This window comes from Pseudonaja textilis, chromosome 4 (genome assembly GCF_049901715.1).
Source record: "Pseudonaja textilis isolate UNSWEBS1 chromosome 4, rPseTex1.2, whole genome shotgun sequence".
Classification (NCBI taxonomy): Eukaryota; Metazoa; Chordata; class Lepidosauria; order Squamata; family Elapidae; genus Pseudonaja; species Pseudonaja textilis.
Window position 1 is genome coordinate 43984458 of NC_141993.1, and position 12374 is coordinate 43996831.

Here is a 12374-nt window from a genome sequence, read left to right on the forward strand (position 1 = left end):
TGCAAATACTGAACAAACAATCCACTTGTGAAAAGTTACAATCGTGACACAGATTCTCCTATAGTCAATGAGGTCTTCCCTCCTTTGTTCAGTCCACTTTTGCTTTTTATATTTTTTTTTCATGAACACTTAAACATGCAGGTTTGGAGGGGGTGGTGGATTTCCTCTGCTCTGAATCCTACTCACAGGACTTTGCAGTATCTGGGTGACTCTCTTTCTTTGTTCCATCATGTTGAAGTCTTGCCTGAGGTCAGGAGACATATTTCTTTCACGGATGTAGTCAGGGTCATTTTCATTGATGCGGTCAAAATATCTCTCTTTGTGAGGCATGCTGGAGGGCGGAGGGGTTGAGATTACTCCCTGGCTGATCTCAGTACTCATGCTTTAATCTAGAATATTAAAAAGCCATGAGAAATTTAATAGCACATAAGAACAAGTAATCTAATTGACTTTACATGCATGAATAAATATAATCCCTGGAGCAGAAAGTAACATTAGAATATCCTTAAAAAATAGAATTGCTAACAATTTACTTATACCTTTATGATAACATTGCCTAAATTTAGCAATATCAATAGCAATTTATGCTTAAAATTATTCACAGCAGGTAGAATCAGTTCAAATTCCCTCCAAAATGCGAAGGGACTTAATATTATGGCAGCATCCTCCATCCTATGTGCATCGGTGGCACAGTGGTTGGAGTGCAGTACTGCAGACTACTTCTGCTGACAGCCAGCTGCCTGCAATTTGGCAGTTCAAATCCCATCAGGCTCAAGGTTGACTCAGCCTTCCAGTCTTCTGAGGACCCAAATTGTTGGGGGCAATTTGGGAAAAATTAGGACCCAAAATGTTGGGGGCAATATGCTGACTTGTTAAACCACTTAGAGAGGGCTGTAAAGCACTGTAAAGCAGTATATAAGTCTAAGTGTTCTTGCTCTTGCAATGTATGGAGAAAAGTTGGGTCAGGACTAGCTCCAACGGATGAAGCAAAGCTTGTACTCCTGCATCTAGATAACCTATCCTATTATAAAGCCAGATATAGTCCTTGTCAGCTGTCACTCAAAAGCTACTCCCCCAAGACAATAGAAGGGACAAGCCTATAAAATGATGTTATAGATCATAACTCAATCCTGTCTAATTTATCTCTTTCTCTTGTTTTCTGCTATTTCAATAAACATTTACCACTGTTTTCATTCAGTCTATAATCTTTAAGGTGTGTCAAATATTATAGTTACCCTTAGAGTGACACCCTGGCTGGTGATTTATGGAAATTATAGTAGAGCACTAAAGAAGTGCTTAGTTTTAACTTCCAGACTTTCTAGATAGCAAACTCTTTTGCATGCAATAAGGTCATATAGTTCCATACAGCCTGAAGAAAGCATGACAAGAATCCATTAAGGTGTCAAAAAAAGTTATTGAATCTTTTGAGTGATATCACATTTTACTTGCACTGAAAGCCTCTGTTATGACAGGATTAAATCTAAATTCTTTAAGGAAGCAATCTCCTCTATCCACTGTTAAATGATAGAACCAATACAGACTACTTGCAAATTACTGCTGTGTTTTATTTTAGGATTATATCAGCAATAACTAAATTTAAGACAATGTACCTGTACATTCCAATATACCAATATGGAATATCCAATTGTAAATTAGTGTAAATGAAATTTTTTCTTGGTTAAGTCAAAGGAACCACATCTGCTCTGCATCAAGAAGTTACTGATTTCCTGCCTGAAGCCCTGGAAAACTGCTGCCAGGTAGTGTTGAAATTGCTGAACTAAATAAATCAATGGTTTTACTCATTTGTTAAAAAAATACATTTTTATGTTATAAAAACTGGAAAATCAAAACATATTTTATTTTTTATTTTCAATTACTTATAATCCATGCCATGAACTTGTTTATATTTTTACTGATAAGAATTTAGGTTTGGATAAATTTCCCATTACTGAGAAAACACATTATCTATTAAAATACATTTAATATCTACTTGAAAGTCCTTGAAACCCACTTATACAAAACAACTCCTATACTTATAGCAAAAATGCTTTAAGCTTGCTTTCAAATATACCTTATAATATTAAAAAATATCTTAAATATAAAACAAGATATCAAAAAATATGATATAAAATAAGATATGTTACATTAGCAACATAAATGTCAGGACAGATACAAATTAAGACAAAATTAAACAAACAAAAGGTCATCATAGCAATATAGTTATTCTTAGGAGTTCTTGCTGTTGTTTTTTGAATTGCAGGAGAGATATTCAAGCATCTGGTACTTATGGAACATGTCCTGTATATTTACAAAAATTTCAGGAAGAGAATATCTTGGATCGGGTAAAAACCATTAAATCTGAACTTTGTATTATCTAAATTGGATTGGAGAGTACAGCAGGAAAACCAAATTGTTTGAGTTCCATTGAAAGTTGCATGAGATTTAATAAAGTTTCATTCCACTAAAGCAGCTTTCCTGTTTCAGAAATTAATATTGAGAGATCACAGTCAGAATTTAAGATTTATTGCTGAAGTAACATTCTACAATAACTCTTCTTCAGCTATTATTTGAAGAATAATCAATGGGGCGCATCAATTTAGCTTTATTTTAGGCAACAAAATGCCTGGTATTGTGCTTGTCATTTTTGTTCAGATCTTTACATGAAACATGCCCTCCTAACTATCTACTATTTTACATGGATACTTAAATTTATGCATATAACATAGCTATCAATTAACATTTTTTTTGGAGTATAAGACGCTCCAAAATAAAAGACGTACCTATTTTTTGGGAAGGAAGACAAGAAAAAAAAAATCTGCCTCTGCCTCCCAGCAATTTGCCTCTTTGCAGCAAACAGCCTGTTTCAGCTTCAGCACAGCCTGATTAGCACAAGCAGCTGATTCTCGGTTGGATTGGCCTCCCAACAATCAGCTGTTTCAGGCTGCAGGGATTGCCATAGCCTATTGCCACCTCCACGTGCCCCATTTTCGGTCTCCATAACCTGTTTTCAGTCTCCGCCTCATTTTTGGCCTGTTCCGGGTGGCGGGTTTCTGAATGGCTGAAAAACTGGGCACGCAGAGGACAAAAACTGGGCACACGGAGGAAAAAAATTAGATGCGGAGGCTGAAAATAGGGCGCACGGAGGCAGCAATAGGCAATGGCAATCCCTGCAGCCTGAAACAGCTGGTTGTTCGTTGCAGTTTTTTTGATTGTCATGACATAGCTTATGCTCACTGTTCCTAACTTGGCTTGGATATAAGTCAACATCAGCAGATGGATAGAGAAAAGATATCTGAAATAGGAAGGACCCTGCTGGAGCTTTGATCTTTACATTCCGCATTAAATCATAGGACTACATTTGAATATATATATGTGTGTGTGTGTGTGTGTGTGTGTGTGTATCTCCTATTGCATTATATGCTGCATTGCTTTACTGAGAATTTAAAAAATATTTATGTTTTGTTTTAACTTGGTGGTATTCTGAAATGTCTGATTAGAGAAAGCTAGACAACTGTGCAGTTATTCTCTATTTTCTTTTAGCTGGCTATTGTAATTGTTTATTTTCATTTTTATATAAATTTGTACTCATGGAACTCTTTAAAAAAACTTTTCTTGTGAGCAATAGCTTGTTTCTATGGTTTCTATGACCCAATATTAAAAAAAATGCACAATACATTTGGTCTTCGTTAGACAGTTTTGGAGGCCAAGAGTTTGGCAATGTATAAATATTTCCTTTTAGTTCCTAGCCTCTTTTACACAATCAAGATCAGATTGCTTCATTCTCTACAAAGCTTCCCTTTGGAGCAAAATGAAAATTTTCATTTAGAGTTAAGAAACACAAACAATGCATTAAGTGTAAATTGGGTATCTGGGTATATGGGATTCATTAAGAATTATATATTTTTTCATACCACCTTATATAGTATTTTTAAAAATGCTCATATTTTTCTCATTATTTTCAAAAGTGTACAACTACATACTCAATATAATTTTTGAAAATTTCTTTGATTGTATGCTATGTTTATTCTTCTTTAAAATGTGAGAGCATAAACAACTATTCAGAGTCTAAGTTCAATATTTAAGATAAGTAACTGAAGTGATAGACACAACAACTGGCAGATTTTACAAAAGTTTAAACGAACAACTATCTCAAACGACATTGCTAGACTATTTACACAATTCTTTTCATGGTGCAATCCCTTGGAGTTCTTTGTCTTTAACCACTTCATGTAATGTTTAACTCAGGTTATCTATGTTAACAGTGTTATCAAAACAAAAGTTCCACCAAAATACTGCCACCTAGAATTCATTTGACAGCATCTCATCTTGAAGGCCAGTAGAACCAACTATCAACATAGCTGGAATTACTAATACAGGAAAATGATGTCCAAAGTTTCAGACAGGACTGCTGTGAACGCGAGGCAAATTTTCAATTCTTTTAGGAAAGAGCTTCCATATTCAAAGTCAAAATGTTGTAGTAAGGACACTGGGAATGTTTATTTCTTTGTGCCAGTCTAGTTTTCCCCTCCGTCTTGGCTCCTTTTTTTCTCCTTACATTAAAAGTGTTAAAACAGCTACACCAAATAATTTTAGTATAAATAATTTCATTAAATATGTGTAGTTCTGTTAATGCTATTCACTCAGAGTCTAGCGTCTCATAAATATATGATTTGTTCAAGGTCAGTAAAGACTGGACCCAAAATTTACAGAATAACTTTGCCCACTACATTAATTGTACAATGCAAAGAAACGTGTCGTTGGTCTTACCTGAGGCGCTCCTTCTCAGAGGGTGGAGATAGGATCTAGTAGCTTGGGTTCATTCTTGTCTGCTAGCTCTTTAGACTGAATAGTTTAAACTGAGGACAAATCCCTGCACTCCAATGGTCCCCAGTTTTCGATGAAGTTGTAGTGATGCCAGTGGTTAATCACTGATAACCATCCTTTCCATACCTGTACTCCAGACCAGACAGTACATAGGATGGGCCTGGATTCTATCTCCACCCTCTGAGAAAGAGCGTCTCAGGTAAGACCAATGCCCCTTCTCCAGAGTGGTGTCGATAAGATCCAGTAGCTTGGGACAACCAAAGCTAATAATCTATGGGCAGGTCTCCATCTGGTCCTGAGTTTGTTGTGTCAGGAGAACCCTTTGCAAGACCTGTCTACCAAAAGCTATTTCTGCCGAGGCAAAGGTGCTGAGTCTATAGTGGCAAATAAAAAGCATAGGCATGGACCAGGTCGCCGTTCAACAGATCTCCACAAAAGCCTGTGTGGCTGAAGCCGCTGTTGTTGCTGTACTTCATGTGGAGTATGCTGTTATACGTCCAGGTCTTTCTAGGCCCTGCTCCTCATATGCTTTGGCAATGCAACCTCTAATCTATCTGCCAATGGAGTAATTTTCTGGCTCACAGAAGTCAGCTGGAACGACACAAATATGGCCTCTGTCTTCCTAAAGGCTGCGGTCTGCTCCGTATATTACGGAGGGCCCACCTTACATCCAGAGTGTGCCAGACCTTCTCCCGGGCATGAGATGGTACTAGGGAGAAGTCTGGCAGGATCAACTCTTGAGCTTAAGGATGAAGGAAACAAATCAAAGGCTGACAGTCCTCAGCGGTTCAAAAGGTACCTTAGTAAAAGCCTGAAGCACCCTGGAGAGGTCCCATGTGGGAAACCTATGTACCACTGGAGACTTGAGATTAGTGGCACCCCTGAGGAACCTATGGACCACCGAGAGCTGGGCCAGGGACTCTAGATTTCCAAATGTCAAAACCATTGAAAGGGCTGCTACATACCTGCAAATTGTTGCGGGAGCCAGGCCCTTATTGAATTGAATTGTTTATTGTCATTGTACATATATACACATTATATATACAACGAAATTCACATAACACCCAGACCAGACCTAACAGGCACACACACATGACAATCCCCAAACACCTCCCTACCTGCAAAATTCCTCACCTCTAAAAACACACAAGCATCCACACAACAGACCAGGTAATACTGTCCAACAGCTCACTGATGGTGGTCCTTAAGTTCATTGTTGTGCAATTATAGCTCTCGATAACTATTCAGAAACCATGTGGTCCGAGTTTTAATTGTTCTGTATCTTCTGCCAGAAGGCAACAGTTCATAAAGATTGTAAGCAGGATGGGAAGAGTCTCTGAGAATGTTGTGCAACTTCCAACTTCAGGGCTGGTAGCTGGAACCCGATGATATTCTGGGCAGTTTTAATGATTCTATGTAGAGCTTTTTTGTCTGCTACAGAGCTGCTCCCATACCATACAAGAATGCCATATGTCAGGACGCTCTCAATGGTACTGCGGTAGTAAGACAGAAGTAGATACTGAGATAGATTTATCTTCCTGAGCATTCTTAGGAAGCAGTCTCTTCTGTGCCTTCTTTACAGGCATATTAGCATTCATAGTCCATGAGAGGTCCTCCGACATATAAGTGCCCAGAAATTTAAAACTACCAACCCTCTCTACCTTCTCTCCATTTATGTACAATGGTAAATGTACATCTTTCTTCCTTCTAAAGTCAATTATAAGTTCTTTAGTTTTTTTTGTGTTAAGTGTATTAGCCAGCCCCGCCTGCAAAAATTCTAGTACTTGGGCCACTGTCACTGAAACAGGGTTCATCTCTCTCTTCCCGCACCACAGGCAGAACACCTTGCAGATTGCATAGTAAATTCTCGTTGTTGATGGTCTCCTGGCCGCCTGAATGGTGTTAAGTACCTGGGAGGAAAAATTATCCCATCAGAATTGTCCTCTCAAGTGCCAGGCTGCCAATTGGAGCCACTGAGGTTCCGGATGGTCGATGGGGCCCTGGCTGAGGGAGATCCTTTTGGGAGGAATCCTCCACAGTCTGGTGACAGGGCTGCAAACCATGGATGTCTGGGCCAGCGGGGCACCAGGAACAACACTTCTGTCTTCTCAAAAATCAGCTTCTTGATGACAACTGGATAGAAGCAAGGATGGGAAGGCATAGAGGTGGCAACGATTACAGTCTATGTGATCAGCCATGCCAAGGAAAAAAATAAATGTACTTTATATATACAAAAACCTTCATGGTTTGTGTTCTTGCAAACCGCAGTCCTGATGCCATAGCTGTTTGAAAATGAAGAAAAGAGCCTCCTGGTCAAAAAGCTGCCCTGGGTTGGCTCTCATTAAGAGGCAGGCAGGCCAGAGGGCCTCCTTCGAGCTGTTGCGATTTAAAATGGTGCTCCAGATAAAACCATGCTTCAATGCCAGCTAGTGGAGCACCTCACAGCTGATCTTTGGCCGACTGGTCTGGCTCTGTCAGGAGCACCGAGCAAGGCTCCTTGAAGGCAGTTGGCTTCGTTAAGCAAAAAATTGCAGTGGTTTTCCCTGTCGTTGGTTGCACTCCCTCCTGGGGCAGGCAGCCAGGTAGGCACCGCCACTCTCATATCCTGTCAGTCTCCGATCTGCAAATTGGCTTGAAAAAAACAAAAACACTTCAAAGAGAGACTTTCAAGCTCAGTGACTGTAGCCGAAGACTCTGGCCACCAAATAGAGAAAAAGATTGCTGCTAATTCTAAACTCAATGGAATAACAGTCGTGAAGAAAAGGCACAGAGTGTCAAAAAAACCACGTCTGCAGAGCTCCAGACTGAATAGAAAACTGGGGACTGTTGGAGTGCAGGGGGTATGTCCTCAGTTTAAACTATTCAGTCTAAAGAGCTAGCAGACCTGAATGAACCCAAGCTACTGGATCCTATCAACACCACTCTGGAGAATGGGCGTTGTCTTACCTAAATGCCATTTCTCCTTGAAGGCAAGGTAGGCCAATCTCAATGGCAATGGGTTGCTCTTGTCCTACCTGATTGGACTGAGTCTGTCAAAAAGGCTGATTAGCCTAGCTCTGCCCACTGTGGGTGGCTCCTCCCAGCTTTCGGCAAAGACATCATGACAGACAGGACTGCCTCTGAAATACAGATAGAGACCGTTTTTGCCCCTCCTCCCGTTGGCCCACATCCTGGACCAAATCCATCAGGGTGGGGCTGACCTTTCTTGCATTCAAGGAGAAATGGTGTTCAGGTAAGACAACACCCATTCTCCCTTGTAAGGCTGTGATAGGTCAGGCAATGAGACATACCAAAGCTGGATTGTCCTTGGGAGGGTTTAAGTATGGTCCTGGTCCCCATGCTCTGTAACAACTCTTTACAAAACTCTTTTGCCAAACGCAGCATCTGCCGAAGTGAAAGCGTCCAGACGATAGTGTCAGATGAAAGGAGATAGGGATGTCCAAGTGGCTGCCTTGCGGACCTCTTCTATTGAAGCCTGTGTTGCTTGGGCCGCTGTTGTCAGAGCACGATGAGTGGAATGAGCCATAATACCCCTGGGTTCTGGGAAGGAACGACTTAAATACTCCCTGGGTATACATGACTTAATCCATCTGCTGACTGTAGATGGAATTATCTTATCCCCAATGTGGCAGATTGGAAGGAGCAAAAAAGGGATTCCATTCTGCAGAATTCAGAAGTCCATTTGATGTAAATCTTCAAGGCCCGACGCACATCTAGGGTGTGCCAAGATTTTTCCAAGTCATGGGACAAAAATCTAGAAGAGCCAATTCTTGAAAAGAATTGAATCTTGAATAGAAAAGAACCTTGGAAGTTGGGCGTTGAGGGGGGGAGGCAAACAGGTCCACTATTGGTTGACCAAAGATGGATGCCGCCTCCCTGAACAGTGATGGGTGGAGGCGCCACTCCGACTGGTCTATGGTGGCCCTGCTCAACCAGTCTGCTTGGGTGTTTGATAGTCCCGAGATGTGATCGGCCCTGAGGGAAAGGAGGTGGGACTCCGCCCAACGGCAGAGGCGCTCAGCCTCCCTCATCAAGTGCAATGATTGTGTGTCCCCTTGTTTGTTGATGTGGGCTTTGACCGTGATATTGTCTGTGAGGATGAGGATGTGGTGGCCACATACCTGAGGGAGGAAGCTGCGGAGGGCCAGGTGGACGGTGTGAAGTTCCAGCCAGTTTATGTTGCATAGTTGCTCTGTCGCTGACCATCTGCCCTGTGATGTGAGGGACTGAACATGAGCGTCCCATCCGAACAGGTGACGGTGAGCCTTGGGGGCTCCTTGAGGAGGCAGCCCTTGTTGATGGACAATTTGCTCCACCAAAGGAGGGACGTGAGGACCTTTGGTGGAATCCTGACCTTGAGTTTTGAGTTGCTTGATCTGGTTCTTTGGTATGGAAGCAGGAACCACTGGAGGGATCTGGAGTGTAAACGGGCCCAGGGAATAATGGAAATACATGAAATCATTTTCCCCAGTAATTGAGATAGTTCCAGAAGGGAAGCCTTCCTAAGACGCCTGATGGTTCTAACAGATTTCTGGATGCTGAGAAGCCTATCTGAAGCCTGTCTCACCTTCCCCTTCAGAGTGTCAATCACCGTCCCCAGGTGGGTTATTCTGGTGGAAGGGGATAACTGGCTTTTCTTCCAATTGATAAGAAACCCATGTTCCTGGAGAGTGGCTAGAGTAACCTGAGTATCCCTTACTGCTTGATCTTTAGAGTGGGATAGGATGAGGATGTCGTCCAGGTAACAGTGGAGGCGCACAGGGAGGGTTCTGAGGTGGGCAGCTAGTGTGGCTAGAACCTTGGTAAACGTTCTGGGGGCGGATGCTAAGCCAAATGGAAGTGCCACGTATTGGAAGTGGAGGTTATTGTAACAAAAACGTAGAAATTTGGAATGGGAAGGCTGGATTGCGATGTGAAGGTATGCCTCTGTGAGATCAATGGATGACAACCAGTCCCCCTGTCTAGTTCCCAGCAGGATAGATTGCAATGTGTTCATCTTGAACTTGCGATATACCAGATAGAGGTTAAGCCGCTTTAAATCCAGTATCGCTCTCCATCCCCTCAAGTGTTTTGGGACTATGAACAAATGGGAGTAGAAGCCCTGCCCTTGTTGAGACTGAGGGACAGGTTGAATGGCCCTTATGTCAATTAGGTGCTGAATGGCTGAGTCCATGAGGCTGTGCTTAGTGCGGTTCTTGGAGAGAGGACATGGCATGAAGAAATCGGAGGGGGGCGGACTGAAATTCGAGGGCAAGGCCAAACCTGATGGTGTCCCTAACCCAGGTGTCAGAAGTAGAGGCATCCCACTGGTTGGCGAAGGCTTTAAGACGCCCACCAATAGGAATTGGGTCCTGTGGCCTATCTGGAGCGCCGAAAGGCCTGGCTACTAGATCCCCGAAAGGGCTTTTTGTAGTTACCGCCCCTTCTGTTCCTGTCAGAGGAGTCGGTCCTGTCCTGGGGTTGACCTGACCCAAAGGGAGGGGGCCTCTGATACCTAGGAGAGAATGAGGTCTGGTAAAAGGGCCAAAAGGGAGCTCTCCGAAAGGCCTGAGAAGTTCTGGGTTCTGACTTCCGGGTAAGGGATGGGAGAAATTTCTTCTTATTGCGACCTTCTACTAAGAGGGGATCCAAAGACAGTCCAAACAATTCGTTTCCCACAAGGGGAGTGGAAGCCAATTTAACCTTATTCTTAAGGTTGCCAATGCTTCAGCCAGAGTAAATGGCGGGCAGTGACATGAGATGAAATAGCTCTGGTGGAAAATTTAACAGAGTGGAAGGTGGCATCGGCCGAGAACTCGGCTGCGGCCATAATCTTGGCAATGTCCTGATGAGCTCTGACATTGGAGACTGGGACATGTTGCTTGAGCTGGCGGAGCCAGCGAATGGATGACCGGGTGAAGGAAGAGGCGGCTGTGGCCGATCTGATTGCCCAGGCATCCGACTGGTGGGCTCAGCGCAAGGCCAGCTCAGCCCGCTTCTCCTCTAGCCTCAAGGCCTCCAGGGGGTCACTGAGGGTGGAGGAAGAGGCAAGACCCACGATGGGCTCATCAACCTCCGGAGTGCGCAATAATTTGGAGAATTCTGGGTCAGATTGAAATTTTTTTTATCGTGGGCTGACGGGGCGGCGGGGGCGCTGAAGAGGCCAACTGATTAACCACCAGGTCAGAGAAGATGGGAAGAGTTGGGATGACTTCGGCCTCCACTATGGGCTGTTTAAAAATGGAGTCCTCTGGACCTTCCGGAGCAAGAGGAGTGGGATCAGAGGAGGCCTGAGTATTTAGGCCCGAAATATTCCTAGCCTTGAAAAGGAGGGATTTGAATAATTGAGGCTTGAATAGCCCCACAAAGGCAGGTTGGTCAGGAGTAAGGCCCTCATCCTCGGACATCTCCGCTTCTAATGGGTCCACCTCAGAAGGGGTTTCACTGTATTGCAAGGACCCCAAGTCAAATTCCTCCTCTTCTTGCCTTATTAGATCTAAGTCCCCTTCTTCTTCCTCCCTTACTGAAGGGGGAACTTCCCCCTGAGGGGGTACCTGTTCATGGAGCAGTTCTGATCTGGGCAGGGATCTTACTGATTGAGATTCATATTCAGGGGCCATCGGATGGAGACCGGGCCTGGCTATCTGCTGGAGTCCTTCCGCCATCCCTTGGTGGATAGCCAACTCCATCCAGGATCTCAGTTGCTCTGGAACCTCCTGTATGAGTGGTTCCTCTTGGCATAGACCAGTGGCTGTAGGGGTGAAGGTAGCTTCTGGTGCCCGTCTAGCCGGTGTTCCAGGAGCCTGATGACCTGAGAGGGTGAGCTGCGCCTGGATAAGGAGGAATAGACTAGAGGGGGGAGTTGAGTAGAGGTAGAGGGAGTGGAGGGTGGTAGGACTGGAGGCACTGAGCCTGTCTGGTGCGTCTGTCAATCTCCTTTTCCAGCGCCTTGTGGCGTCTTAAGGCATTTCTCTGAGAGGCTTTGGAGGTTTCCTTAGCCTGCCTGCGCAGATGGTGGGTTTTGGATTTGGCCTTCAACGAAGGACCTCTGGAAGGATTGCCCTCTGCCATTTCAAAAGGTAATTGTGTAATATGAGAAGTAATGCGAGGTGGTTGGCACGCCTAGGGGGTCGACCTGCAACAAGGCCGGGTGCCCTAAAAAATATTTCATGCCCCCCTGTTGAGTTCTTTTTTTGGGGGGGGGGAATAAAATACAAAAAAAAACAGGGTTCAAATCAGCCGAATGAACACCAGAGGCCTGACAAGGTGGAGAAGTAGGCCTTCAGCAGCTGCCTTCCCAGGCGGAACTGGGCGGGTGTGGTGCTGTTACTGTTATGCCTGCTGAGAGAAGCTGCGGGGTCAGCCAACGAGTAGCAATCCAATGAATCAGCCTCAGAAAATGAAAGGCTGGATAATTGCAGGAAAAAAATGGCTCTGAACAGGCCTATGGGTCCTGTTCCTTGATTAAATTTGCCATGCAGCGTTAAAATTTAAAAAACAAAATGGCGCCCGAGCATGATGTGGCGCTCAAAATGGCGGCCGCCTGCGATGTGCGGTCTTCGGGGCCTTTC

General features: G+C 43.8%; 1 protein-coding gene and 1 pseudogene across 7 annotated transcripts in view; both read right to left on the reverse strand.

Annotated features, from left to right (window-relative positions):
* ADD3 (adducin 3) overlaps positions 1-12374 on the reverse strand; it is a 79637-nt gene that overhangs the window by 14728 nt on the left and 52535 nt on the right. For all 7 annotated transcript variants that reach the window (XM_087932761.1, XM_087932766.1, XM_087932763.1 and 4 more), the window contains one exon: positions 187-389. In XM_087932761.1, coding sequence (XP_087788887.1) covers positions 187-381 — 195 coding nt within the window. In that variant the 5' untranslated portion in view covers positions 382-389. The remainder of the gene's footprint in view (positions 1-186; positions 390-12374) is intronic.
* Positions 10911-12374, reverse strand: part of LOC148125809 (uncharacterized) — a 32569-nt pseudogene continuing 31105 nt past the window's right edge.